Source organism: Balaenoptera ricei, chromosome 10 (genome assembly GCF_028023285.1).
Source record: "Balaenoptera ricei isolate mBalRic1 chromosome 10, mBalRic1.hap2, whole genome shotgun sequence".
NCBI classification, from domain to species: domain Eukaryota; kingdom Metazoa; phylum Chordata; class Mammalia; order Artiodactyla; family Balaenopteridae; genus Balaenoptera; species Balaenoptera ricei.
Window position 1 is genome coordinate 103,797,653 of NC_082648.1, and position 25,760 is coordinate 103,823,412.

Genomic DNA, 25,760 nt, shown 5'->3' on the forward strand with positions numbered 1-25,760 from the left:
CCTTCCCTGTCTGGACGAAAACCCTTTAGATGAAAGAAAAAGTTATAGCGAGAGAAGTTATTTTGCGAAACTTTCTTATGTGAATTGCAGCAATTAAGGGTCATCCGGGTGAGAATCCCAGAGCACTGAGAGGAGCTGCCAAGCAGTTGGGCATCCTTGCCTCTCACCTCCTCCTCTTGCTGCCGAACAGACTGCAGCTGGCTCCTGAGAGCTCAGCGAGTGCAGCCCTCACCACCCCTCCTGCAGCTTGGGCCCCAGGGTCCTGCAGAAACACCTTCCAGAAGGATCCTTTAGCTCCATCACCCTCCTAGCTCTGTCTGTGGAAGGGAAACCTTGTTCCAGTTTGCCAAAGGCCAGGCAGGAACGGGACAGGCGTCTTTCTCAGGCTTGCCGCACTTTTTCCTCTCCCGTCCAGGCTTCCTCTTACATAGAGGGGCGAGGGCCACCGTATGACACATCATTTACGTGTCGGTGGCTAGGAAGTTTTCCATTTCTCCGTATTTTCACCTGAGACGAGAAGCAGGCTTCCCTGGAAAGTTACCTACTTGACTTTGAAAGACAGAGGGTGGTGGGGTGGTCGGGATCTGCTTCCAGGGGCAACCATCCCCCTGTTTGGGGGTTCCTCATGGAGTGCAGCGGTGTTCCAAAGTGGGTGCTTGCAGGGTGCACCAGCCTGGTGGATTCCCGCCTCCGTTCCAGCACAAAGCCTGGCGCACTGGGTGGGGGTGGCCATGGGGTGACTGGGCGGTGAGCAGGTCGCAGGGGCAGCTGGATCCGGGCTCATCCTTTGGCTGGTCCACTGGCTGCCGTGCCCCTCACATCTGGAAGGGGTCGCTGTGCTCTTCCTCTAGCTCCCTAGTCACCCAGCAAGCCCTGCGGCGTTCACTCCAAATACCGGTGCTTCTGCTTAGGAAACCCACATCCGGTCACAACACCTTGGCAATCTTTGCTTAACACTCCCCGCCCCTCTCCCCCACCCACGCTGGCCCCTCAGCTCCTCTGAGTGTAAATCCAGGTGGGTGGCACGCTGTCCCAGCCTTCCCTGTGTGATGCAGGCCCTGCTTCCCTCTCCAGCCTGATTTCTCGCTGGCACCCCCTCGCGCCCTCCCGCTGGGTGGGTGCGTCGTGCTGAGCTACGTACAGTTCTGTGAAGATGTTTTACAGTCCACCCCACCGTGCTTTTGGGTGGGTGGCTTCCTCCAGCTGCAGTGCTCTGGGCCCCTTGGCATACACCTTACTCAGTTAGTTTTCTTTCTATCAAAGTAACCCATGCACCTGGTCTGAAAAATGAAGCAGTAATATAAGACTGGAAGCAGCAGTCCTCGGCCCCCAGCCTCCCTCACCCTGCATCCCATCCCCACGGGCTGTCACTCTATGTCTCTGTGTATAAGAAACTATAGAGTTCCTTTTCTGTTTCTAAACACTCTGCAAATTCTGCAGATTTTTACAGTCTAGCTGTATTTATTGCCATCTTCCTCTGGACGCAGAGAGGTTACCTCTTATGGTTCCCTTCCCTCTTCTCGTTCCCCACCCTCTCAGTGTAGCTCATGTCACAGTGTTTGGGAAATGGGGATCCACTGTGCTCCTGTGGCTGGAACTCTGGTTCGGGACTGAGCCACCGGTACCTGCCGTGTGTGACTTTTCTGCTTTACCCTAGAGCTGTTTCTCTGTGCGGGAGGTGGGGACTCCTGCGTGCCTCCAGGGGTCTGGCTGGCCCCCGTGCCTTGGAAGTGGTCCACCTGCGTTCAGCCGCCGCCGGGCCTCTGGGGTTCTCTGCCATGGATGGGCCTCCCGCTCTCAGGCAGCAGGTTTTAGTCTCTTCACCACTCTGCTGAGTCAGCTCCCTCTCTCTCATCCACGTTCCATCTTCCAGATTTTTGTTGACATTTCTTGTCTGCTCTCGTCTCCTCCTTGATGCCCTCGTTTTTGTTTATGACATTGTTCCTTTCCTGTTGTGTTGATGGGGTCAAGGCTGGGGGGCAGAGATGAATCTTCCAGGTTTTGAGTTGGCTTCAAGGTGCCTCTCAAGCAGCAGCTCCCTGGGAATCTTCCCCGTGTCCCCCTTCTTCAGGGAGGAGCCCACCTCTACTCCGGTGTCCCACGTCACGTGCACACCTTTCTTGCGCAGCCTCCCTAAACACTTGCACTGTTAGACTTTCCCTCCCTCCTTCCAGTGAGCCGCTGGAGGGTAGGAACTGGGGCTACTCGTACCCTCCGAGGCTCCTGCAGAGTCGATCGGTGTTCACAGACTGGGTAAATCAACGTGTGTGATGGACTCGGAGCAAGGCGAGTGTGGAAGTGGCTTTGGCCCCACGGGCAGCTTACACAAAGGGTGCTCAGTAAGCGCTGGTCAGATTGCTGGTTTATGAGACTGTCCCGAACCGTGGCTTTCAGGAACAAGAGGCGTGCTTGTCCTGCAGGGCCTTCTGACGCTGGTGACAGCTCCGCTTCTGGATTGGATTCAAGCAAGAGCCTAGGGGACTGTAATATACATGCATTTCTTATTCTTGTCCCAGAACTCAGTACTGCCAAAGTTTTAAAAAATAAGAATTAAAGCCAGTTTAAAAGAGATGAGTATTAGAAAAAAATAGCTTAAATTATGGGTTGATTTTTCTGTTATTCCTGGCTTTTCAGAAAAAGAAAAGGTACTTATAATAGGAGTTCTTTGCATACACCATTTTGTGACAGATTTCTGGTTCAGTCTCAAATGTGATATTTTACATCCAGTTAGAACGAATGAGTCCCAACGGCTGCATGGTTTGGGTTCGCAGCCCAACCAGCCAAATAATTACATCAGTAAGCGTAACAGAATCGTGTTCTTGCATTTGTATAGTATGTCACAATGCTTTCTCATGTATTGTCTCTTACAGAAATTCTGTGATTTAAGCAAGGAAGGTATTTTTATCTTGCTACAAGTTTTAGAGGAAGAAACTGGGGCTCAGCAGAGATTAAGAGTACTGACCAAGGCCACACAGATTCTCGTTGGCCACGCTGGGCCTTGAACCCAGGTCCATTGAATCCACGACTAGCGTTTGTTGCTCTATACCTCTCTGCTTCCTTTCATCATGGACTGTTTGCAATGTCAGTTTCCCAGGTGGGAATTTTATTGAGAAGGAAAGACTCACAGTACAGATGAGTATGGAGTTGTGATATTGGTGTTGTTTTCACAAAAATGTTTCCAAATTTTATATTTTGGAAAACAAATGCACTATTGTAGAAAAAAATGCTATTTGTTTCTCATTCATTTTCTGCTTATTAAAGTATTTCTTACATTTTAGTTTTCTCTCTTAGACAACTAGTGATTTTGCAGTCTGATTCCAAGAAGTATGGGGACAGAGAGCTGAAAGAAAAGCCAAAACCACGCTGTAAATGTAAAGACTCAGGCAGTTGAAATAAAAGGTGGAAAAAGATATGCCAGGGAAGCGCTAATCATAAGAAAACTAATTTGCTTATAATAATACCAGAAAAAATAAACATCAAGACAAAGAGTTTTTTTTTTTTTAATAAATTTATTTATTTATTTATTTATCTTTGGCTGTGTTGGGTCTTCGTTTCTGTGCGAGGGCTTTCTCCAGCTGCGGCGAGCGGGGGCCACTCTTCATCGCGGTGTGCTGGCCTCTCACTATCGCGGCCTCTCTTGTTGCAGAGCACAGGCTCCAGACGCGCAGGCTCAGTAGTTGTGGCTCACGGGCCTAGCCGCTCCGTGGCATGTGGGATCTTCCCGGACCGGGGCACGAACCCATGTACCCTGCATTGGCAGGCTGATTCCCAACCACTGCGCCACCAGGGAAGCCCAAGACAAAGAGTTTTATTAAGACAAAGAGGGATGTTTTATAACGATAAGGGGTTCAATTCGTTAAGTAGAGGTACCTTTCCTAAATGTGTGTGTACGTAATAACACAGCTTCATAATGCATGAAGCAAACATTGACAGGAATAAAGAAAGAAATAGACCAATTTCCAATCTTAGGCAGACATTTTAACACCTCTTCCTGAGTAACTGATAGAATAGGTAGATATATAAATCAGTAAAGGGAGATATGAATAGTGCTGTCAACCAGCTGGATCTAATTGGTGTGTAGAATACCACATCCACCAACTGAAGAATGCACATTCTTTTCGAGGACATACGGCACATTCACCAAGTAGACCATATGCGCTGCCAAAACAGGTCATGATAAATATCAAAGGACTGAAATAACACCAAGTTCATCTGACCAAATCCTTTAAATTAGAAAGCAGTCTACTGTGATACCCAGGAAATCCTCAAATACTTGGAAATTTATCAACATACTTCTAAATAACTCATGGATCAAAGAAATCACAGGGAAAATTAGAAAACGTTTCACACTGAATGATAATGACAATACATATAAAAATGTATGTGATAAACTAAAACAATGCCTGGAGGGAAATTTATACCTTTAAATGCCTATATTAGAAAAGAATAAAGGTTCAAATCAATGATCAAAGCTTCTACCTTAAGAAGCTAGGAAAAGAGGAGGGGATTAAACAAAACCAAAATTAAAGAAGGGAAATAAAATAAAGGTGGAAATCAGTAAACTGAAAAATGTACAAATGAGAGCAAGAATCAAGAAAATCTAAAATTAGTTTTTTGAAAAGATCAATAAAAACTTGTAGTTAGATTTGACCAATGGAAAAAGAGAGAAAACACAAATTACCAGTGTCAGATATGAAAGAGGAAACATCACTACAGACCCTACAGACATTAAAAAATAATAAGTGGATACTGTTGACAACTTTATGCCAATAAATTCAAGAATGTACATGAAATGGACATATTCCTTGAGAAACATGGCCTAACAAAACAGATGCAAGAGGCAATTGGAAACTCTCATATCAGTTTAAAACATAAATTTGTAATTAAAAAACCTTCACACGAAGAAAGTGTCAGGGTCAAATGGCTTTTCCAGTGAACCCTATCAAACATTTTAGGAGGAAATAATACTGATTCTCCAGAAAGTCTTTCATTTCAGAAAAGAGAGGAGAACACACTTCTGAGCTCATTATATTAAGGTGGCATAGCCCCGATACTGAAACCTTACAAAGACATTGTAAGAAAAAGAAACTAGAGACCAATATTCCTGGTGAACAGACAAAAATGTCTTTAAAATATGTTAGTAAGTTGACTTTTGCTCCAACCCGTGGAGGATTAACTGTCAAAGGAATTGCTCCCCTGTTGTAACAACTGGAAAACTGCCCCCAGTACTTGAAATAGCTGCCTTGGGACCTTGTGGAACAGGTGATGCCGGACCGTGACCCTGAACGCAGGGGAACAGCAAGGTGAGCTTTACGTTTGCTCCTGTTTACAGTTGGAGGCAGTTTGCAGGCTGCAGCACAGCCGAACCTGGCGGTCTTGCCGAGTCGAGGACTCAGGAAAGGGGGTTCCCAGAGGCCGAGACAGAGCGTGGGAGCAGAGTGCTGGACAGGAGGGAACAGCCAGAGGTGGAGCCCAGGTGTCGGCAGAGCGTCCCCTCAAGTCCTTGGCGGAGTGCTGATCTGTTCACGGGCGGGGTGAGATTGCATGAGGCAGGGAAAGAATCCCCAAAAAGCAGCCAGTCAGACAACCACCAGAGCTCACGCAGGCGTCGGCTGTGGGGTGTTTCTGCCGGCACCGGGACTGGGAAGTCGCTCTGGCCAGTAGCTGAACGTGGGAGAAACCCTGTGTGCTCAGGACCCGCGTGCTGGAGAAAACACGCTCTGCAGGGCCTAAGTGCAGGAGAAAGCCTGCTCAGGGGGAGGCGGGAGCTAAAGGGCACTGGGGACCACCCTCTGCAGGAGCCTGGAGAACCTGGACCAGAGCAGCCCTTTCTCCTCGACGGTCCTTCCTTCACCCTCTGCTGAAAAGGAGAGCGTCATGCCAGCTGGCCAAGGAGAAACATTTACAGGACCCAGTTCCATGATCAGAGAGGCAATAAATTGATAACTGGCACATCTGGCATTCAAAAAAAAAAAAACCAAAAACCCAGGCATGCTAGGAAATAGGAAAATATGACCTAGAATCAGAAGAAAAATCAATCATTAGAAACAGACCCACGAATCAATAATAAAATTATTATGAACAACCCAATAAAAAGATGGGTAAAAGATTTCAATATAAACTTCATAAAAGGTATAAAAATGGCCAGAAAGCACGTGAAAATCTGTTCAACGTGCAACATCATTACTCATCACAGAATGGCTAATTAAAACTGTAATGAGATACCATTTAACATTTAGTAGAATGATGAAAATTAAAGACCGACGTAACACTAAATTTTGACCAGGACGTGGAGCAGTGAAAACTTTCATACATTAATGGTGGAACGTGTAAAATGGTACAACCACTTCGGAGAACCACATGGCAGTTTTTTTTAAATAAAGTTAAAGATGTATCTGTCCTGTGACCCAGCAGTTCCGCTGCTTCATATTTGCCTCATAAAATTGGAAACATACACCCATAAAGCAGGTATCCACAGGAATGTGCATAGCAGCTTTTTTATGGAGGAAAGCTTGTAAATAACCCAGGCATCTGTGAGCAGGTAGATACCTAAACAAATGGTGATATGTTCTTAGCAAAGAATACTGTCCCTGCTTGTAAAGAAGGAACTACTGCTACACGCATGACTCTGACAGACACATTATGAGCAAAGAGGTAGGACACAAATGAGGGCATCCTGTGTGTAGTATTTACGTGAATTTTAAGGACAGGCAGAGCTGATCTATGGTGATAGATATCAGAAAGGGGTTAGCTCGGAGTTGGGGGGCAAGGAGGCACTAGAAGAGGGTGAGAGGAGTGTTTCAGTCTTGTTGGGGAGCTCTATTCATTCTTTTATTGTGTATAAATTACACTTCGATTAAAAATGTGACACCTCCCCCCCCCCCAAAAAAGAAACACCTCTAAAGGGCTGGAGGGAGGAATTGGCCTTGCATCTCTCCAGTACTTACTGCCAAGCAATCACAAGGCACTGCATCAGGACAGACAAGCAGGAGAATCATGGGGTCTGACCTCCAGGAACTCATAAGCCCCTTCTAGGAGGTGAGACTGATGCTCATGGCGTGGCCCTGAAGGTGGGCGGGGCTCCAGGCTCCGGGCTCTGGGCTCCAGGCGGCACTCACAGAAGAGGGAAGTGAGTGAGGGCTGGAGTCGTCAGGAAGGTGTCCTAGATCTGGAAGAGGCTGAGCTGGGCCTGGAAGGCTGGGTGGATTTTGAAAAGTTGGAGGTAAAGGTGGAGATGCCACAGGAACTTTGTAGAGACACAGCAGGGTAGACAATGAAAGGTAGGTCTCCAGCATCCTCGAGCCTGCTCCCTGAACCCCTCCCCAAGTCTGGCTGTGCGTCTCGATTCTTGTGTGTGCTGGCAGAAATACTCAGTGTGGCTACATTCTCTTCTCTGTTCTCTTCATAATTTAGAGAAGTTTCTTCTATATCCACCCACAAAAAGATACCCATTCTTTTCCATGGCAACATTGTCATCCAGTGGGGATGTAACAGGGTTTTTAATCATCTCCCTATTAATAGACACTTTGTTTCTAATTTTCTGTTATGATTGTACTCAGATGAACACCCTTGTGTATAATCCTTGCGTACCTTTGCAGACATCCTTGTTGAATAGGTTTCTTCAAGTGAAGTTGCTGCTCAAGCATTATATACCTTTAAAAATTGACCAACACAAAAATTATATCAATATACACTCTTACCAAACTATAAGAGAGTGGCTGTTTACCCAGAATCTCATCAATATTGGGCATTATTTAAGATTCTAACTTTTTTTTTTTTTTTATGGCTGTGTTGGGTCTTCGTTTCTGCACGAGGGCTTTCTCCAGTTGTGGCAAGCGGGGGCCACTCTTAATCGCGGTGCGCAGGCCTCTCACTATCGCGGCCTCTCTTGTTGCGGAGCACAGGCTCCAGACGCGCAGGCTCAGTAATTGTGGCTCACGGGCCCAGTTGCTCCGCGGCATGTGGGATCTTCCCAGACCAGGGCTCGAACCCGTGTCCCCTGCATTGGCAGGCAGATTCTCAACCACCGCGCCACCAGGGAAGCCCTAAGATTCTAACTTTTGACAAGTGTCTTGTTTTAATAATGTAGTTCTTTGATCACCATTAAGGTTACGTGCCTAGTTTTGTACATTTATTAGCCATTTCTGTCTCCTGTGAATTTTCCATTTTTCTGTAGATTGATCACTCTTACTTTTTTATGTGTTCTTTACATATTAGTGATGTTAACCTTTTAATATTTTATGTTGCTTGTGTATTTTTCAGATCTGTCATTTTTTTTAACGTAGTTTCTTTCACTGTACAGTCATTTTAAACTTTTATATAGTTAATTTGTTAAGCTTTTTATTTATAGTTTCTGAGATTTGTGTCTTGCTTAGGAAGACCTTTTTCCCATCCCAAAGATAGCAAGATATTCTCTTATATTTTCTTGTATTTTAAAAATCATTCCTTTATACACATACGTTGCATTTAGATCTTTGGATCTTTAATCATCTGGAAACATGTTTTTGTATGGTAAGATATATGTTCTAACTTACTTCTCTGGAAATAGATACTGTATTGTTGGGACGTCATTAGTTGGTGGGCCCCTTGATTTGGAATGCTCTTTTTATCGCAACTAAATACAGGTTTGATGTGAACCACTTATTCTGTTACACTTATCTCTCTCTTCATTTTAGTTTTGCTCTTAGAATCTTAATGTCTTAATTATTGTAGTCCTAGTATACATTTTCTTATCCGTTAATGCAAATTCTTTTACGTTATTCTTTTTGGAAATTTTATTGGCTGCTCTTATGCATTTGCTCTTCCAGATGAACTTAAGGTCGGCTAATTAAGTTTCAGTCTATCCTGAAACTTACATGCAGTCTATCCTGTTGGAATTTTGATTGGCTTTGCGTCGAATTTAAAGATGGACAGTTGACAGCATTGTAATTTTGAGTCTTAGATCCAGTCTTCTGTGTCTTCTTGTTTTTATCTCCTAAATTTCTCTTTGGTCATTGCCCTTCTCTCACTGTCACCATCCTAGCCACCATCACCTCTGCCTTGGGCTTCCTAAGTAGCCCCTTAAGTGGGCTCTTTGGGGCCACTGGCCCCTCTGATCCTTTTTCCACACTGTGGTCAAGGCTTTGCGTAAGCTGTTCCCTGGGCCCAGAATATTCCCCTTCCGGCCCCCTCTTCTCTCAGTTGATCTCTCCGCATCTCTAGGTCTTATTTCGGTTCTCATGTCCTCAAGGAGACCTCCCTAACTGGGTACCCCTTCCCACTGAGGACTTCATTGTGCTGTTCACCTCATCTTTTAAGCACTTAATCCAGTCGTGATTTTACATTTGCCATGACCTTGGAGTGGGAGGTGAGTTCCCTGCGCCTGGGAGCTGTGTGGTGGTCACTTGAGTAATTCCCCTACCGCTGGCCTTGTGCCTGTCCCCGTGGATGTGTTCCTTAAATACTTGTTAATGTCAGTCAGTGAGCTCGGTGTTTTCCTCTGTTTCTTTATGTCTTTAAGTAAAACCCTATAGTTTTCTTCATGTGGTGTTGTGCATTTCTTGTTAAGGTTATGCCTGCCAAGTTTTCTATTTAGTTTTTTCTCAGTAGTGGCAAGCTGTTGATTTTTGTCCCTTGCATCTGCCCGTCTTGCTGAACTCAGAACCCTGGTTCCTGCCTGTCTGCTGGTGCTGCCGGCCTCTCTGCTGGCTTCGTCCTCAGGCTGGTTGGATTCTAGGTGGCTGTCGAAGTCCCCAGCCTGACACCTGACCCGAGCAACATTCAGAGGAAGCAAGAGAGGGTTACCTCCGACACATTTCCCAGGAGCCAGGAGGAGCTTTCTCAGAAGCCCCCAGCTAATTTGCTCTCTCTTCTCAGTGGTTCAAATAGGGTCCCAGGCCCATTGCCGAATCAGTCACCGGTGAGGGCGTGGCTTAGCTCCATACCAACCAACCCGGTCTAAGTTTAGAGTGAGGCGGGTGGGTTCAGCCTCCCCTGGGCTGCTGGGGGTGGTCACTTTGCATAACCAGGATTCTCCTGGAAAGGTGGAAGGGGCGAATGGGCCCGGGGTGAAAGTCCACCCCTGACATCTGTCAGAGCAGTCCTGTTACTTCTCCCATCCACTCATTCCAACACCATAATAAAGTTATAAGATTTCCTGATGTGGAACCATCCTTTCATTCCTGGAGTAAATCCTACTGGTGTCTGCTATTCTTTGGATATCCAGTTGTGTTTTGATCTAAGATTTCGATCTTGTCTGTGTTCCAAGAAGCCTTCTTAGTAATGGAAGTTAATGGTGGGGAAGGACTCTGGGACGTGAAGGTCACTTGGTTCCTGTGCCGCCATGGCCAAGTCACCTAACCTCTCTGAGACTGTTCCTCATTCATCTTGTAGGATTGCAGCCCTAATGAACTCAGGCTGTTTGGAGGATCAAATAATATATATGAAAGCTCCTTTTAAACACCAGAGCTCACACAAAGTCAGAACTGTGTCTCATACTGTCTATTTAAGGTACCATTTTTATGAGTTTCTTTCATGAAGAGAGAGAACGTTAATGACTGAGATTTCTCTCGGCTTTCTTCATAAACGATCATCAGAAAGCCAGGCTCATGCAGTCAGAGAGGCCCTGGGAACATGATTGGTAAACATTGCATTATTGGTATTCGGATATTAGGTTCCTGCTTTTCATAATCTCCTTAGGGAACTGGGGAAGATTTGATATTTTCTGAGATTGCCGTAAAATGCACGTTATCGCTGGTACTGTTGCCCAATTATTCTGTACTTATTTTACTTAGACTTTAGTAATTGGAAAAAGATTAGATGCCAGGACTTTGTATTTTGTTGATTATATTACCAAAGTCTTCTCTTTAATCATTTCTTTTATTCCTAGTATTAATCATTAGCTCTGAGGTGTTAGGTGGAGGACCTAATGGTGGATTCCTAACTTAAAGGAAAGAAATAATTACTTCAGTTTCTGTGGCATTGACTGTTATCTATCTACAAATTGAAATGTGTTCTCTAGCCATTCAGAGCATGTGATGGAGACACTGGAGGAGACCCAGAAGGTCAGACAGAATTCAGGGGCCCTTATTCTTGCCCCACCACCCCTGGCCAGGCTGTGCCCCATCCTGCCCTTCGTCCAGGCTCCTCTGCCCCTGCCAGCCCCGCCCCTCTGTGACCAACCCCCCCCCCCCCCCCCCCCCCCGCGCCCTCCGTAGGTGTTCGTTAGGGCAGCAGTGACTTGTACTCTTTAAACTTGATTGTCCTTGGTGTGTGTAATATGGCTACATCCTTATCAGTGCTGTGTAGACACAAACGTATCTCCATGAAGGAATGTCTTTCAAAACCAGTCCTGGGAAAAACACCTCACGTAGGTCTTCTTAAACAGTAAGTGGTGAGAGTGACATGGGATGAAAGAAAGATGTGAAGTTGGGAGGGGGAGGGAGTGAGAGAGAGAGAGAGAAGGAAGGAAGAGGGTGGGAAGGAAGGAGGGGTGGAAGGAAGCCGAGTCCTCTGGACCTCACCTGTCTCGGTGGCTGCAGGGATACTGGGGTGCGTTTAGCAAACACGTGCTAAGATTTCAATGCAAACAGGTCACGTTTAGCTTTGCTTGAATAGAGTGGAAACTTCTCTCATCTGTTGAGAACAATCAGTCTGGAATTTTTATCATTTAGGTTCAGTCTGGTTTCATTTACGGGGCTCTTTGCCCCCTGGTAACTGGTGGAGGGTGTCACCACACAGTGGAAGGTTTGCTTGCTGTTTGTAACCCTGTTCTTCCCTGTCTCTTTCTTGTCAACAGAAGAATTGCGGAAGTTGAGCTGGTCCGGGATCCCGAAGCCCGTCCGTGCCATCACGTGGAAGCTGCTCTCGGTAAGTCCCCCCGGGCCTACCTGCCCGTGTGTCTTCCTCCTGCGAGGCCAGGCTCCCGGCCCTGTCACGTGCCCTGGCTGTGCCGCGGTGACCTGGGCCTTCGCCGGGGCTGCGATGGCGTTTCCCATCCTTCGCTTAATTTCAAGCTTGGTTTGACAAGGCTGGCAGAAAATGAGGATAAGTCATAATTTATGACAGCTGTATTCTTCTTCTCGGATTTTATTAGTTTTTAAATCTTTGTGGTATTTCCAAACCTGTGGTATAGAAAAGTTCCAGCATAGAAAATTATTTCAACTCTGAGGATCCAAACAGGGAAATATGTTTGACTGAGGATTTTTTTTTTTAAATGTTAGTAACCACGACGTTAGAAACAGTTTGTGTTTGTGTGACGGAGGCTGGAGTTGTGGCTTGCTCACCCCTAGCGCTGAGCTGCCCGTCGTGGAGGCTTCTGGAGAAGTTCGGGTGCTGCTACTTCACCTGAGTCAATGTCGGAAGTGAGCTTGGCCCTGCTGAAAGTTTCAGGATAGTTTATTGACAGCTTTCTTCCCGCTTTCCTTTTTTTATTATTTTTGGAGCTAAGTTAATAAGGACCCCTAAGAGTTTACTCTAAATTGGGTCTTTCAGTATTTAAAAGACTCTTTCCTGCTAACAAGTCTTGATAAATTTGCAGCTTAGTACCTCGTAATCCTAATTGCACATGCAGCTCTGAACGGTGAATATTTATTGATTAAATATTCTCCTGACATTAAAATTAGACCTACTGCAATTGCTTATGTTTTTGTTGTTTGGTGTTTTTTATTTTAAGCGTTTGTATCCCGTTTTCCAAATGTCCTCTAAGATAGGTTACAGGAAGTTTGGATGAAAATACCTTTAAGAGCCTCTGTTGCGGTTTTGTCTTTGTTAAGGGTGTGCTGCACCTGGTGGAGAGTCCTCCATGAATTACGCTGTCCCGTCCTCTTTCCTTTCCTTCTCAGCCTCTGCGGGTCATGGTTTAGGTCCCCTCACGTGCTGCCCAGTGATTGACCTGGAAGAAGGGCCAGCTGGGACTCAGTGGACAGAGGGGTAGAAGAGGAGATAACACGGGCTCCACTTGGCTGATCTGAAGGGATGGGGGGAGGTGGGCAGAGTCTGTAACCAGGAGTGCTGGGGATGCGGGTGACAGAAACTCCAGCCTGCTCAGGCACATTTATTCACTTACCACCACTGATTACAGGGGCCCTTTGCCTGGAGGCAGAGGGGAATTAGACACTAGCCCACCACAGTGGGTTGGGGTGCTTGGGTTTGGTCAGGGGTGCAGCAGGGTTTGCTCGGGGGACCACAGACTGTGGGCTGTATGGGATGCAGGCGGGCACTGTGGGCGAGAGGAGGGCAGCAGTGTAAGTGCCGAGGGCACACGTACTGGGGGGGACGCCTTCACTCCCAGGGTCTGCAGGTGGTGGTGGGGGGGGAGACCTTCACTCCCAGGGTCTGCAGGTGGTGGCGGTGGGTGAGAGGTGGGGGAGAAAGGACAGAGATGAGTGGGACGGTTCTGGCTCTCTTAGGCTTGCGTTGATGGCTGAGTTAAAAAAAAAAAAAGAGCGTTGGGGTCAATGAGCAGAGCCTGTCCTTCCAAAGGGGGGGCACCAAGAAAGAGGGGGCCGTTCCAGGGCAGTGCAGACTCATGCAGTGCCAGGCAGGGCTTCTTGGGGAAGGTGGGATGCTTCTGTGGCATCTCGAAGCAGGTGTCAGGGCTCCTCCGGAGAGGGAGATGAGGAGGTCACGTGGCCTGGGGCACGCAGCAGAGGCAGGACCAGCAGGAGTCAAGGCCGAGGCGAGCCGGCTCCCCAGGAAGCAGCAGGCTGACCCCTTGGACGAGGGAGGGGATGGGGAGGCACGCGGAGCTGGAACCGGGGGAGGCTGGCTCTCTGGGGCCACACCCTGAAGGCTTGAAATGGGGGGCTGGGCGGCTGCGTCTCTGGTGAAGCCAGGAGCCTCTTGCAGGGGCCGTTGGTTGGCTTATCCGTTCATTTGATCAGTATTTATCGAGCGTTTTCCGTGTCTCAGGCACTGTGTGTGATGCCAGGAGGTAGCAGGGAAGGGAAGACGACCACGTCCTGTCCCTCACGGGGCCTGCGGAACAGGGTGGGGTCCCTGCCTTCCTCTGCTGCCCCCAGGACAGAGCTGGATCTCACTGCACGGAAAGGAGCCCATCTTCCCAGGAGCCCGCGTCCCCAGTGCGCTGCTATCTCCAACTCTCTTCCTTTGCTTTTTCACTTGTTTTGCAAGCATTTATCGAGTGCTTGCTGTGTGCCAGACCGTGCACGTGTGAGAGATTCCTCTGGAAGCGGTGGTCTGTGCCCCTTGGAAGGGGGTTAGAGCTGGGCCAGGGAGAACGGGAGGGGGAAGAGGGGGTCCAGGGCTGCAGGTGTGGGTGGGGCTCGGGCAGTTGAGGAGAAAGCCAGGGTGGGCGCTTTGGAACTGTGCTCACTGACCGTCCAGGCCCGTGCGGGTGAGCAAGGGTGTCACTCCAGCCTGCAGGGCTCCTGGGCTGCACGTGGTGCAGCCACGGGGGCAGGGAGGGGGATCTGGGCACCCAGGGGCAGGGAACCCGGCGGGTTGAGGGGTGTTGGTCAGACCCGGGTGTGGACAGGTGGAAGGAGGTCAGACCGTGGGCGCCGTCACCTCCTGTCCTGTAAACCGGACCTGGGGGCTTGTTTCTGAGGCTTCTTGTCCCACGGGTGCTCCCGGCGCGGGCAGCCTCAGCGCGTGTCCTGTGGCAGGAAGCTCAGGCGCACCGTGAACCCTGCCCCTCACGCAGCCCGGGCCCAGCAGGTGTTTCTCGTGGGTCTGCCCTCGGCTGGGTGCTGTGCGAGTGCCAGGCCCAAGGGCGTCACGGGGATGGTGGGGAGAGAACCCTGCGGGCTCCTGGGCCGTGGGGGTGGGGGGGCGTGTGGAGGAGGGGGTCTCCGAAGTCAGGGCTGCCTCTCAGTCGTTCTCTGTCTCCGAGGGTCTCACCCAGCCTGACACTCCTCTCTCCTGGGAAGCTCTCGCAGATCTTGATGTTTGGGCCCATGAAACAGATCCGAGCCTTGGGTGGACTGAGGTGTCAGGGTTGGTACCGACTCCGGCTCGCTGTGACACGGGGTCCGCTGAGCGCCCACCCCAGGCTCGGCAGCAGGGACGTGGCGGTTTCAGGTCACCTCTTGACCTGTGTGGCTTTCCATTCTGGGTCCACATTCGTGTCACCTGGGCAGCTTGGGAAGTACTGCTATCTGGGTTCCCCAGGGGTTCTCAGGCGGGCCCGGGGTTGGTGACCGCTGCTGCAGGACACTCCGGCCCCACGTGGGACAGGGCGGGGCACCCCCGAGCCCGCTGGCAGACAGGGCGCTGAGGGCAGCGCACCTGGGCGGAGGTGCTGGGCGGGGGAGCGGCTGGGCCTGACTCAGCCGGATCGTGCGGTCCGGGGCTCAGCTGCCGGGGCGGAGGTGGGTGTCCCAGCCCCCTCGGTGTCCAGGATCAAGAGTTGAACCCAGGATCGGGAAGAATTTACGCTCTGTCCAGTTTAGAAAGACCACCAACCACAGCTGAACTTGAATATGAGTCTAGTTCAAGACCTGGCTAACCAATGACGTTCCCGACACGTTCAAGATTTGTCGTTAACACGATCCTGGTGGCTCGTGGACGACACTGTTCTTAACTGATGAGTAGGAAATGCTGCTTTAATGAAGAAAGATGGGAAACTTGGCTCTGGTCGCTTATGGAGAGCTAACACATGCTCTAGAACTTTCCATTAAACCACCACTGACGCTGGTTGACATTGAAATTCCATGCAAGCCGTGCAGTAACTTTTAAAAATTAATCCTGTAGACACTGATTTATTTAAAACAGATAACCAACCAGGACCTACTGTATAGCACAGGGAACTGTGCTCAATATTCTGTAATAACCTAAATGGGAAAAGCACTTGAAAAAGAATGGATACATGTATATGTATAACTGAATCACTTTGCTGTGCACCTGAAACTAACACAACGTTGTTAATCAACTATACTCCAATATAAAATAAAAATTAAAAAAATTTAAAAAAATTAGTGCTGTAGAAAATCATATTTTTGACTCTTAAAAATAACTATTTCAGAAACATTGAACAAAAACAAAGTAAACACTTGACATTTATGCTAGTCAGTAGAATGGTTAGAAATGATCAGTGAAACTCTGGTATTGTCTTTCCTTCTTTCAATATATTGAGGTGAGTTTGCACGTGAACCCAGTGGGAGGGAGCGGTTTGATGTTTGTGTCACCGGGACAATTTTGATATAAGTATATGCATGCATTGTTTTACATTTATGATTAGTGTTTTTATAGCATGCTAATACAGCAATTAAGTTTTCTGTAGTTCTGTCATTTAAAATTCAGTGCATACTTGAATATATTTCATTTGCATAATTTCCAGTCTTGCTTAATTATCTAGGGGCCTCAACTTGCATATGTGTGTTTTCCTTTAGGAACGGGAGCGTCAGGAGTATGTGTGGGGTTTTTTATTGCCCGTGTCCCCGTTGTGATACCCTTGCCTTTTAGGAGTCCTGTTTTGGTACGTTAGTTAACGTTTGGGGGTGGCGAGAATTTCTGGGTACTCGTTCACATTCACTAAGAATCCTTTGGTGGCACCGCAGGTGATCTGCATAAGGCTGTCCACTCTGACCCCGGCTGACACCGGGGTGGCCCCACTGCCCTGGCCTGGCACACATGTCCATGCCCGTCCTGTGCCAGGCTGTTCCGGGCTTGCCCAGGACCAGCCGGGACATGCGGCCCTGTGTGCTCCATGCGGCTCTGTCACCTTTCTCAGGGCGTCTGTGTCTGTCTCCCTCCACCTCCATCCTCTCCTCCATCACCAAACCCAACCCAGAGCAGTACTGGGCCAGCGCAGCCCTACTTCTCATCAATTAGCTCAGACACGTCCTCCCCAGCCCCCAGGGCAGGGGCGCTTCTTGGGGTGTGACGGTGTCCTTGCACATCTGTTGACATCATTTGTTCATCCACCAAGTATCTCTGGAGCATCTGTTGTGTCCAGACAGTATCCTGAGCCCTTGGGGGCTGTGTGTGAACAAAAGGGGTGACGGTTCCCGCCCCGATGGAGCTGGCGTTCTAGTGGGATGACACAAGCAGTAAACGCAACAAGTAAACTTCACAGTATCTTCCAAGGAGCTGAGTGCTACAGAACAAAACGGGAGCAAAGTAGGGGGGCTCCTGAGGGTGAGGCCGGTGGCCGGGGTGGCGACCTGGGAGCAGGCACTTGGGGGAGGGGAGGGACGTGGCCACGCAGGGTCTGGGGCAGCGCGTCCAGGTTCACGGGTTCCTTGGCGAGGGACGTACCAACTCCAGCAGCGCCTGGGCCTTCGGGACGCGGCACAGACCGGTCAGCCCCGCTGCCTGGAGCCGTGCTTGGACGGTGCGGAGGGTGAGCGGCAGTAACTAGAGGCGTCCTCGGCCCCGACGCCAAGAGGAGGGGCCGCTCCTGTGGGAGGGCCAAGCGGCGCCCGAGCCTGGATCCCAGACCGAGGGCGTGGGAGCCGGCCCTGCGGAGGAGGAGGAGGAGGGCGGGCGGCTCCATCAGGCCCGGCAGGTCCTGTTCAGACGCCGTGGCTCCTGCCGTCCGCGCCGCAGCCTGTCCTCGGAGCTGAAAGATTCCCTTGTAAACGAAGGTGCACAGCCGAGTTCCCATAACGTTTTGCCGAAAGGAGCATCCTGCGGGCTGGATGTGGCCTGTGGGTGGTAGTTTGCCGACCCCGATGCAGAGGAGAAGGGCCCCGGGCAGAGGGAGCAGCGAACTCGGAGGGGCCACGAGCCAGCGTACGTGCAGGGCGAGGGAGGGGAGAGTGTCCCCCGGCTGAGAGCTGGGAAGGGCCGGGCCGGGCCGGGTGGGCGGGAGGCCGGGCGGGAGCAGGATGAGAAGGGGGCAGGGTCTCTGGGGCGTGCTGCTGGGTGGTCTGGTCCTTCGTTTCCACAGCAACGCCGGCAGCCATGCGGGGATGGCCTGTCGGGTGGGGAGAGAGGCAGGGCCTGGTCCACCGGCAGCCGTGCAGGGATGGCCTGTCGGCTGGGGAGAGAGGCAGGGCCTGGTCCACCGGCAGCCGTGCGGGGATGGCCTGTCGGCTGGGGAGAGAGGCAGGGCCTGGTCCACCGGCAGCCGGCCGCCGCAGCATCCCTGCATCCCGGTGCTGTCAGGGAACGCGCGTGCGTGACAACGTGGTGCCGGGGGACTCGGTCCCCGTTTCTGTGAACGAAGCCAGATGGCCCCAAGGAGGTAGGGCCTCAGGTGGGCCGGCTTTGCCTTCAGTCCCTCGCCAGGTCTGCGTGCCTCTGGGGCCCGTTTCCTCACCTGGGGACAGGGTCGGCATCGGCCTGTGTGCGCCGGCGAGGGTTAGAGGCAGGTCTGTGTGTAGCCTGGTGGGGAACTGTCCCTCCGTTTCCTCACCCGTGACTGTGGCAGTTTTAGGACAAAGAAAAAGAAGTAAACCCTGGTAACCGTTACTCTCCAGGAGGTGACAGAGACTTGACGTGGCAGTGAGGCCAGCCTGGGCGTGGTCGATGCCCCTGGTCCCAGGCGGATTCTCTGAAGCTGTGACTTTCCTCGCGGGGGCAGGTCTGGGAGCCCAGCAGGAAGGGGGCTCTGTGTTGGGGCCCCCCCCGGGCCGGCGTGTTCCAGGTGGTGCTGGCTGAAGAGGCCGCGTCCTGAGCCGCTCAGGTGGGTGGCTTGCCAACTGGCATGTGGAGGCTCTGGCGGGCCCGGCACTCCATCCACACGGGGGGGCTCCCGCTTGTTTTTGTTGCTGGTGTAATTACGTGAAGCGGTCTGCTCTTTGGAACACAGATGCCTCGCTTGACCAGAAAAGAGAGTCAGGTGGGAACCGCGGCCGCTCCTTTCCTCGGTAGTAGGGCCGCTCACTATCTGACTCTCACGTATTGTCAGATGGACCTGCTGCTCTGGGAATGGGCCCCTTTCCGACCAACGGTAAATAATTGAAGCCGTGTGAGGGCAGGTGTTCTCCATGGGGGCTCCTCCTCGCCGCTGGGGAAGGTGGAGGGCAGGTGACACCTTGTGCCAAGGCTGCTGGGATGTAAATTGCTACACCTCCTGGCAGGGTCACTTGGAAAAAAAGGCATCAAGAGCCTTAAATATAGCCCGTATCCCTTGGAGCTAATGATGCACTTGTAGAAATTTTACTGCTCACGACCACGTATTTTAGAATACTGGACAACTGAAAGTTGTCAAAACGTTCAGAAATCGAGGAAAGGTTAAAAAGAAATCTGTATAAAGAAATATATATGGTGGAAGGCTATGCAGCCTTGGGGATCAGTGGTTTTAGAACGGGTTGGCAAGCTTTTTCTGTAAAGGGCTGCAGAGCAAGTGTTTCAGCACGTGTTTCAGTGGGTCACATGGTCTCTTTCCGACTACTCAGCTCTACCTCGGTTGTGTGCAGCCATACACGTGAGCAAATGGGCGTGGCTGTGTGCCACCAAAGTTCTGTTTATAGAAATGGGCAGTGGGCGGGCGTTTGCCGACCCCTGTAGTGGAACAGTACGACGTGACAACGGTAATACGGTCATGATTTTAAGTTGAGATACATAAGCACGGAATGTTGGAGAGGAAATTTCCTTAAAAAGGACTAGGCATTAAAAGTAAATTGGGCTTCGTTAAAGTCAGGAACTTCTCTTCATCAAAAGACATCATTAGTAGGGAGAAAGGGCAAACCACGGGGAGGAGGAGGAGATGCTTACAACAGGACTCACGGCAGACTTTATATGACAGGTGCTTATGAATCAGGAGGAGAGAGGGGGACCACCTGACAGGGAAGGGAAAGGGGCTGCACTCAGATGACGTACACGGCATCCTTCAGTCCACTGGAGATGCAGGTGAAAACTACATTCTGATAGCTACCTCCGTGAACCCATCAGGATGGCCAAAATGAAAAGATGTCTGATCGCAAGTGTTGGTAAGGATGTAGGGCAGTGGGCGTTCCCATGCACTTCGAATGGGAGTGTAATCACTTTGGAAGGTTCTTCAGCAAAATCTGTCAAAGGTGTGCCCACCTAGTAGTTCTGCTCCCAGGTATATACTTAACAGAATGCGTATCGTGCATTATGAAAGGCAGGTACAAGAGTGTTTATCACAAAAACTTGGTAACAACCCAAATGTCTGTTAACAGAACAGATTTCGTACATGGAGATATTATGCAACAGTGAAAATTTTTTTATTTTATTGTTTTTTATTTTTGGCTGTGTCAGGTCTTAGTGGCAGCATGCGGGATCTTCGTTGCGGTGTGCTGGCTTCTCTGTAGTTGTGGCATGCGGGTTTTCTCTCTCTAGTTGAGGCGTGCAGGCTCAGTAGTTGTGGCTCGTGGGCTTAGTTGCGGCTCGTGGGCTTAGTTGCCCCTTGACATATGGGATCTTAGTTCCCCAACCAGGGATCGAACCCAAGTCCCCTGCATTGGAAGGCGGATTCTTTACCAGTGGACCACCAGCGAAGTCCCACAAGAGTGAAAATTAACTACTGTTTTTGTGTTACAAAATGAATGAATTTTTCAAACATAATGCTGAGTTTAAGCAACGAGGGAAAAAAAAAAAAAGGTTCTATGTATATAAAGTTCAGAAATAGGCAGAATTTATCCAGGTGTCAGGAGTCAGGGAGGTACCTCTGACACCAGATCAGGAGGTAAGGGTCAGTGGTTGGAAGGCTCCCAAAGGGCCCTGAGACAGGTTCAATCTATGATAATTCACACACACTTTTTGGGAGCACACGTGCACACACACATTATATTTCAGTACATGTTTATTAAAAAGTTTAAATGGTGTGATCCAAATGTGATAAAACAAATGTGCATGAGTGTGTAATCTGTGATACAGAACAAATGCTATGGAGATGCCTTAGAGAAATAAAGGGGATGCGTATGCTCACACAGCTGAGAAGATGCGGCTGGACTTAGGTTGATTTCATCATCAAGGCAACTGAGCGCAGCTCTTCTTAAGTCAGCTCTTCGTGGTGGACCTGCAGCTCGTGGTCCTCCCTCATGGTCACAGAGTGGCTGCCGCAGCTCCAGACTGTGCACATTCTCTCTGATTCACAAGCAGCAGCAAAGAAGGCCCCAGGCCTGGCTTTTGTGCCTGCATCGGGTCCCCCCTTTACCCCTGAGCCTGTCGGTCACTGGCTGGTGGGATGGTGTAGCTGTTTAGCTTATTAGCCCATCAAGACCTGTCCTGAAGGAAGGGAATTACCCACCTTCAGGTGGCACTTGGGTTGAGACTAGGAAGACGCAGTTCCCAGAGGCTCTTCAGGGCTCTGTTTGAACAAAGGAGGCATAGATGTTTAGCAGTAAGCATGGTGACGTTGACTATGGATGTGGAAACGCTTTAAAACTCAGAAAGCACCGCAGGGGATGTATTTGTTCATTTTTCACTCATACGTGAATGCACTCAGTGAAAACTTGGGTGCGTGCCGTGTGGCTGGCACAGTGAGGGGCTGGCTCCGTGGAGCCTCGTGCCAGGTGCTGCTGGGACGCTGCGTAAGCAGCCTCCTGGAGGGTCAGGTCCAGCCTCCGGAGGGAGTGACGTTGAAGGGACACTCGAGGGATGAGGAGGGACATTCGAGGGATAGGCTTTAGAATGTTAGGAAGAAAGCAAGGAGAAAACCCTTCTTACACGGGACGCAAGGACCACTAAATATAAAAGAAAAACTTTGTCCATTGGACTTCATGAAAATGTGAAACTTCTGTTGTTTGAGACATAAAAAGGCAAGCCAGAGGCTAGGAGAATATAATCACAGTGCATATATTTGACAAAAAGACTCGTGTTTCGAATGTATACAGCACTCATAAAACTCACTAAGAAGACAAGCAACTGATTAAAAAACTGGGCAAAAGATTTGAACAGACGTTTCGCCAGAGAAGAGAAGCAGTGGCAGAGGGCTTTGTGAAAAGATGCTCAACATCATGAATCATTCGGGAAATGAAATTAAAAGCCGTCAACAGAGTGACTGATATTAGAGGTTGACAATACTGAGTGTCAGGGAGGGTGTGGAACGTCTGAGATTCTCAGGCATTGTTAGTTGGGATGGAAAATGGTACCATCCTTCTGGGAAAGGATCCGGCAGTTTCTTAGAAAACTAAACATACACCTACATTATGACCCAGTAACTCTGCTCCTAGGTATTTACCCAGGAGAAATCAAACTGTATATTCATAAAAATCTTGTGCAAGAATATTTATAACAAGCGTTATTTAAAATAACGCCAAACTAGAAACAACTCAAATGATCAGCAAAGAGTGAATGGCTTCACAAACGGGTAAATAGCCATACCCTGGAAATTCCACCCGGGGAGAAAGAGGAGGTCACTGCTGGTTCCTGAAAGGATCTCAAAAAACAGCAGGCTATCATACGGTATTTGTCTTTCCCTTTCTGACTTACTTCACTTAGTATGATCATCTCTAGGTCCAACCACGTTGCTGTAAATGGCATTATTTCGTTCTTTTTTATGGCTGAGTTGTATTCCATTGCATATATGTACCACAGTTTCTTTATCCATTCATCTATTGAAATCTAAAATATGGCACAAATGAACTTATCTACAAAACAGGAACAAACTCACAGGCATAGAGATCAGACTTGTGGTTGCCAAGGGAGAGTGGGGCGGGGAGGGAAGGACTGGGAGTTTGGGGTTGGTAGATGCAAACTATTACATATAGAATGGATAAACAACAAGGTCCTACTGTAGAGCACCGGGAGCTAGAGCCATTCTCCTGGGATAAACCATAATGGAAAAGAATATAAAAAAAAAATGTCTATAGGTGTATAACTGAGTCACTGCTGTACAGCAGAAATTAACACAACACTGTAAGTCAACTATACTTCAGTTAAAAAAGAGCCAGCAGGCCGAGTGAAGGAAACCTTGCCCCCAGGCACAGGTACCCATGATTCCACTTACGGGCGATTCTAGGGCGGCAGCCGCGACCTGTGGGGAGGAGGGGGTGGGGGGACCGCAGAGGGCACTGGGGCAGTTTTGGGGCGAAGACACTGCTGCAGTCTTCATGGGGGCAGTAGTCACACAGCTGTACGCCTTTGTCAAATGTCATGGAACCGTTTCCTGAAAAGAGGCACCTTCTATTTTATCTCTGTTGTGGCGGTAATGTTGACTGAAAAAGTAGAAAATGTAAGACAGGAGTCTGGGCTCTTCATGGCCACCCTTTGCTGCCTGCTGGACCCTTTCTGAGTCTGTATTGGGCCTGCGGCTGCCAGAGCCCAGGAGTCTTTGGAGAGAGGAGAAAATGTGCATGAGAATTTACACATATGTGTGCGTACACACACAAACACACACACAAGCATACGCACGTATGTGTGTATATATATATGTGTATATGTGTACGTGGACACACATATACACACATGTATGTACACACACATGTATATTGTAGCGCCTACACACTTCTGAGCTCTCCATGGTGTCCAAGGCATTTAGAGAAGGGGGCTTTCATCTCTCAGCTGTGCTATAGATGAGCGCGGTAAATGCCAGCCTGCTGCCCTGGCTCTGGCCCGCTCTTATGCGGCTGCAGGTGAGGTTCCATCACCTCGGTGGAGGCTGCAGATGCCTGAGCCCAGACCCCCATGGAGTGCGGTCTTCCCTGGGGCTCAGCTCACTGCTTTTCTTTGTGTCTCTTTCTTCACAACTCATTTGTCCTCCCCTCTGTGTCAGATTTCAGAGCGCCAAGCTCGTTTAAGATGTGAGCCTTTTGACTACAAACTTCTCACAGAGACTCCAGGAACTACCATTAACCGTATGTACTTTTCTTGTTTGTTTTTTTCTCACGCAGGGTTACCTTCCTGCCAACGTAGACCGAAGACCAGCCACTCTCCAAAGAAAACAGAAAGAATATTTTGCTTTTATTGATCACTATTATGATTCTAGGACGGATGAAGTTCACCAGGATACATACAGACAGGTGGGGATACTTTTTCTTGTCACTTGAACTACTCGGTGGCGTCTGCCTTCTTGGAGGAAATGCTTTATCTGGCAGGTTCCTGATTGGGTCACAGGTCTTTATCTTCTAGTAAATAAATAAACTTGAAAACAAATAATGGTGAATTCCCGCTGATACTAGCACCTTGCGCATCTCCAGTTCCTTCTGCAAAAGTGGGAAGGGTACTCTTTTTTTTTTTTGAACGGGTATTGATTTTATTGAATAGTTTTTTTTTTCACACACACACACACTGTATTTTATTTTTACAAGAGATAAATAGACTGACATCAAGCATTGTACATGGATGACCACAACAAAAGCAACAATGATTGCAATTACCAAACATGAAACACACTCATACTATGTCATAATACTGACATTCAGTCCAGTAATCCTCCACTGTAGCAGCTCCTTTACTCTGCAGTGAAAATTGATTTGTATGTTCTTCGCCTCTGAGTGGGACGGGTACTCTTAATTGGAGCCACAGAACAGGTAACCCAGACCCCTCGCCGTGCACTGAGATCCTCCCCCCGACCCCCGCCCCGCCCTGGGTGGAGGGTGTCTTGTGACTCAGCAAGCGGCCGTCTGACCAGAAGGTCAGGAGCGGACATTTGTCTGGGTCGGGTCAGACGTGTGAGTCCCCTGGGCCCCGCGGGCGCTGCACTCTGCTGCTGTCAGGGGCGTGATGTAGGTAGAGGAGAGCCTTGCTGCTCGGCTCGGTTCTGGAGACACAGTTCAGTCCATAGCAGAGGTGTAGCCAGCTTACAAGTTTGCTATTTAGTTTAATACAAAATGGGTATAATTATGGCTTCTTGAATAGTCAGTTGACAGTGCACATGATGGGAAAGATACTTAAAATTGATTTACGGTTCATGGTGTATCCAGAATTTGCTGTTAGAATCGCTCGAAGCCTTTATAATTCTCATCGTCTTTGCAATATGTGAGAATTCAGAATGGTTTGTGCTGCAGTTGAACAAAAAGGTGGTTAGGAATTGGTAGCACTGCCTCGTATTCTGACATGAACTTCTGATTTTCCTGATGCGTGTCAGTACTGATTATTTCCTCTTGGAAACCCGACCTCTACGTGAATGAGAGTTGCCGAATTTTTCCCCCTCAGATGTGGGATACCCACATCTCCTTGTCAGTTTGGTGTAGCGCTGTAAAAAGGTCCAAAGACAGGCCTTAGCACTGATTGCTAATCACAGTTTCTTTAAGTTAAATGGATTGCTGGAAGGCATCTTCCCCACACAGACACGTGGCAGCTCTGCAGGAAGAGTGACTTGTTTGGGGACGGGGCGAGGGAGATGGGGACAGAGACCCGCTTCCGTCACCTTCCAGGGCGGGGCCTTCTCTGCCTCTGGCCCCTGCTGCCCACACTGGGGCTTGTCCTCTGTCTCCCACCTGGGCGGCTCCCAGGCCACACGATGCTGCCACCCGTCACTCTGGGAAACTGATTTGTGATACAGATTGCATTTGGATTGGATCAGGGAAATACTAGCTTACCTGGTTTGTTTTTCCACTTCACTGGTTTTAGGGAATGGGTACATTCGGTATTGTGTTGCATGTATTTTTGCTGTGTGTGGTTTTTTTTTTTTTTAATAAATTTATTTATTTATTTTTGGCTGTGTTGGGTCTTCGTTGCTGCACGTGGGCTCCCTCTAGCTGCAGTGAGCGGGGGCTTCTCTTAGTTTGGTGCGCGGGCTTCTCATTGCGGTGGCTTCTCTTGTTGCAGAGCACGGGCTCTAGGCGCGTGGGCTTCAGTAGTTGTGGCTCGCGGGGTCTAGAGTGCAGGCTCAGTAGTTGTGGCGCATGGGCTTAGTTGCTCTGCGGCATGTGGGATCTTCCTGGACCAGGGCTCGAACCCGTGTCCCCTGCATTGGCAGGCGGATTCTTAACCACTCCTCCAGGGAAGTCCCTTTGCTGTGT

At 49.2% G+C, this 25,760-nt stretch overlaps 1 protein-coding gene across 3 annotated transcripts in view; it reads left to right on the plus strand.

Annotated features, from left to right (window-relative positions):
- Window positions 1–25,760, plus strand: part of TBC1D22A (TBC1 domain family member 22A) — a 318,315-nt gene that overhangs the window by 87,221 nt on the left and 205,334 nt on the right. For all 3 annotated transcript variants that reach the window (XM_059937195.1, XM_059937194.1, XM_059937196.1), the window contains exons 5-6: window positions 11,777–11,847; window positions 23,688–23,816. In XM_059937195.1, the coding sequence (XP_059793178.1) occupies window positions 11,777–11,847; window positions 23,688–23,816 (200 nt within the window). The remainder of the gene's footprint in view (window positions 1–11,776; window positions 11,848–23,687; window positions 23,817–25,760) is intronic.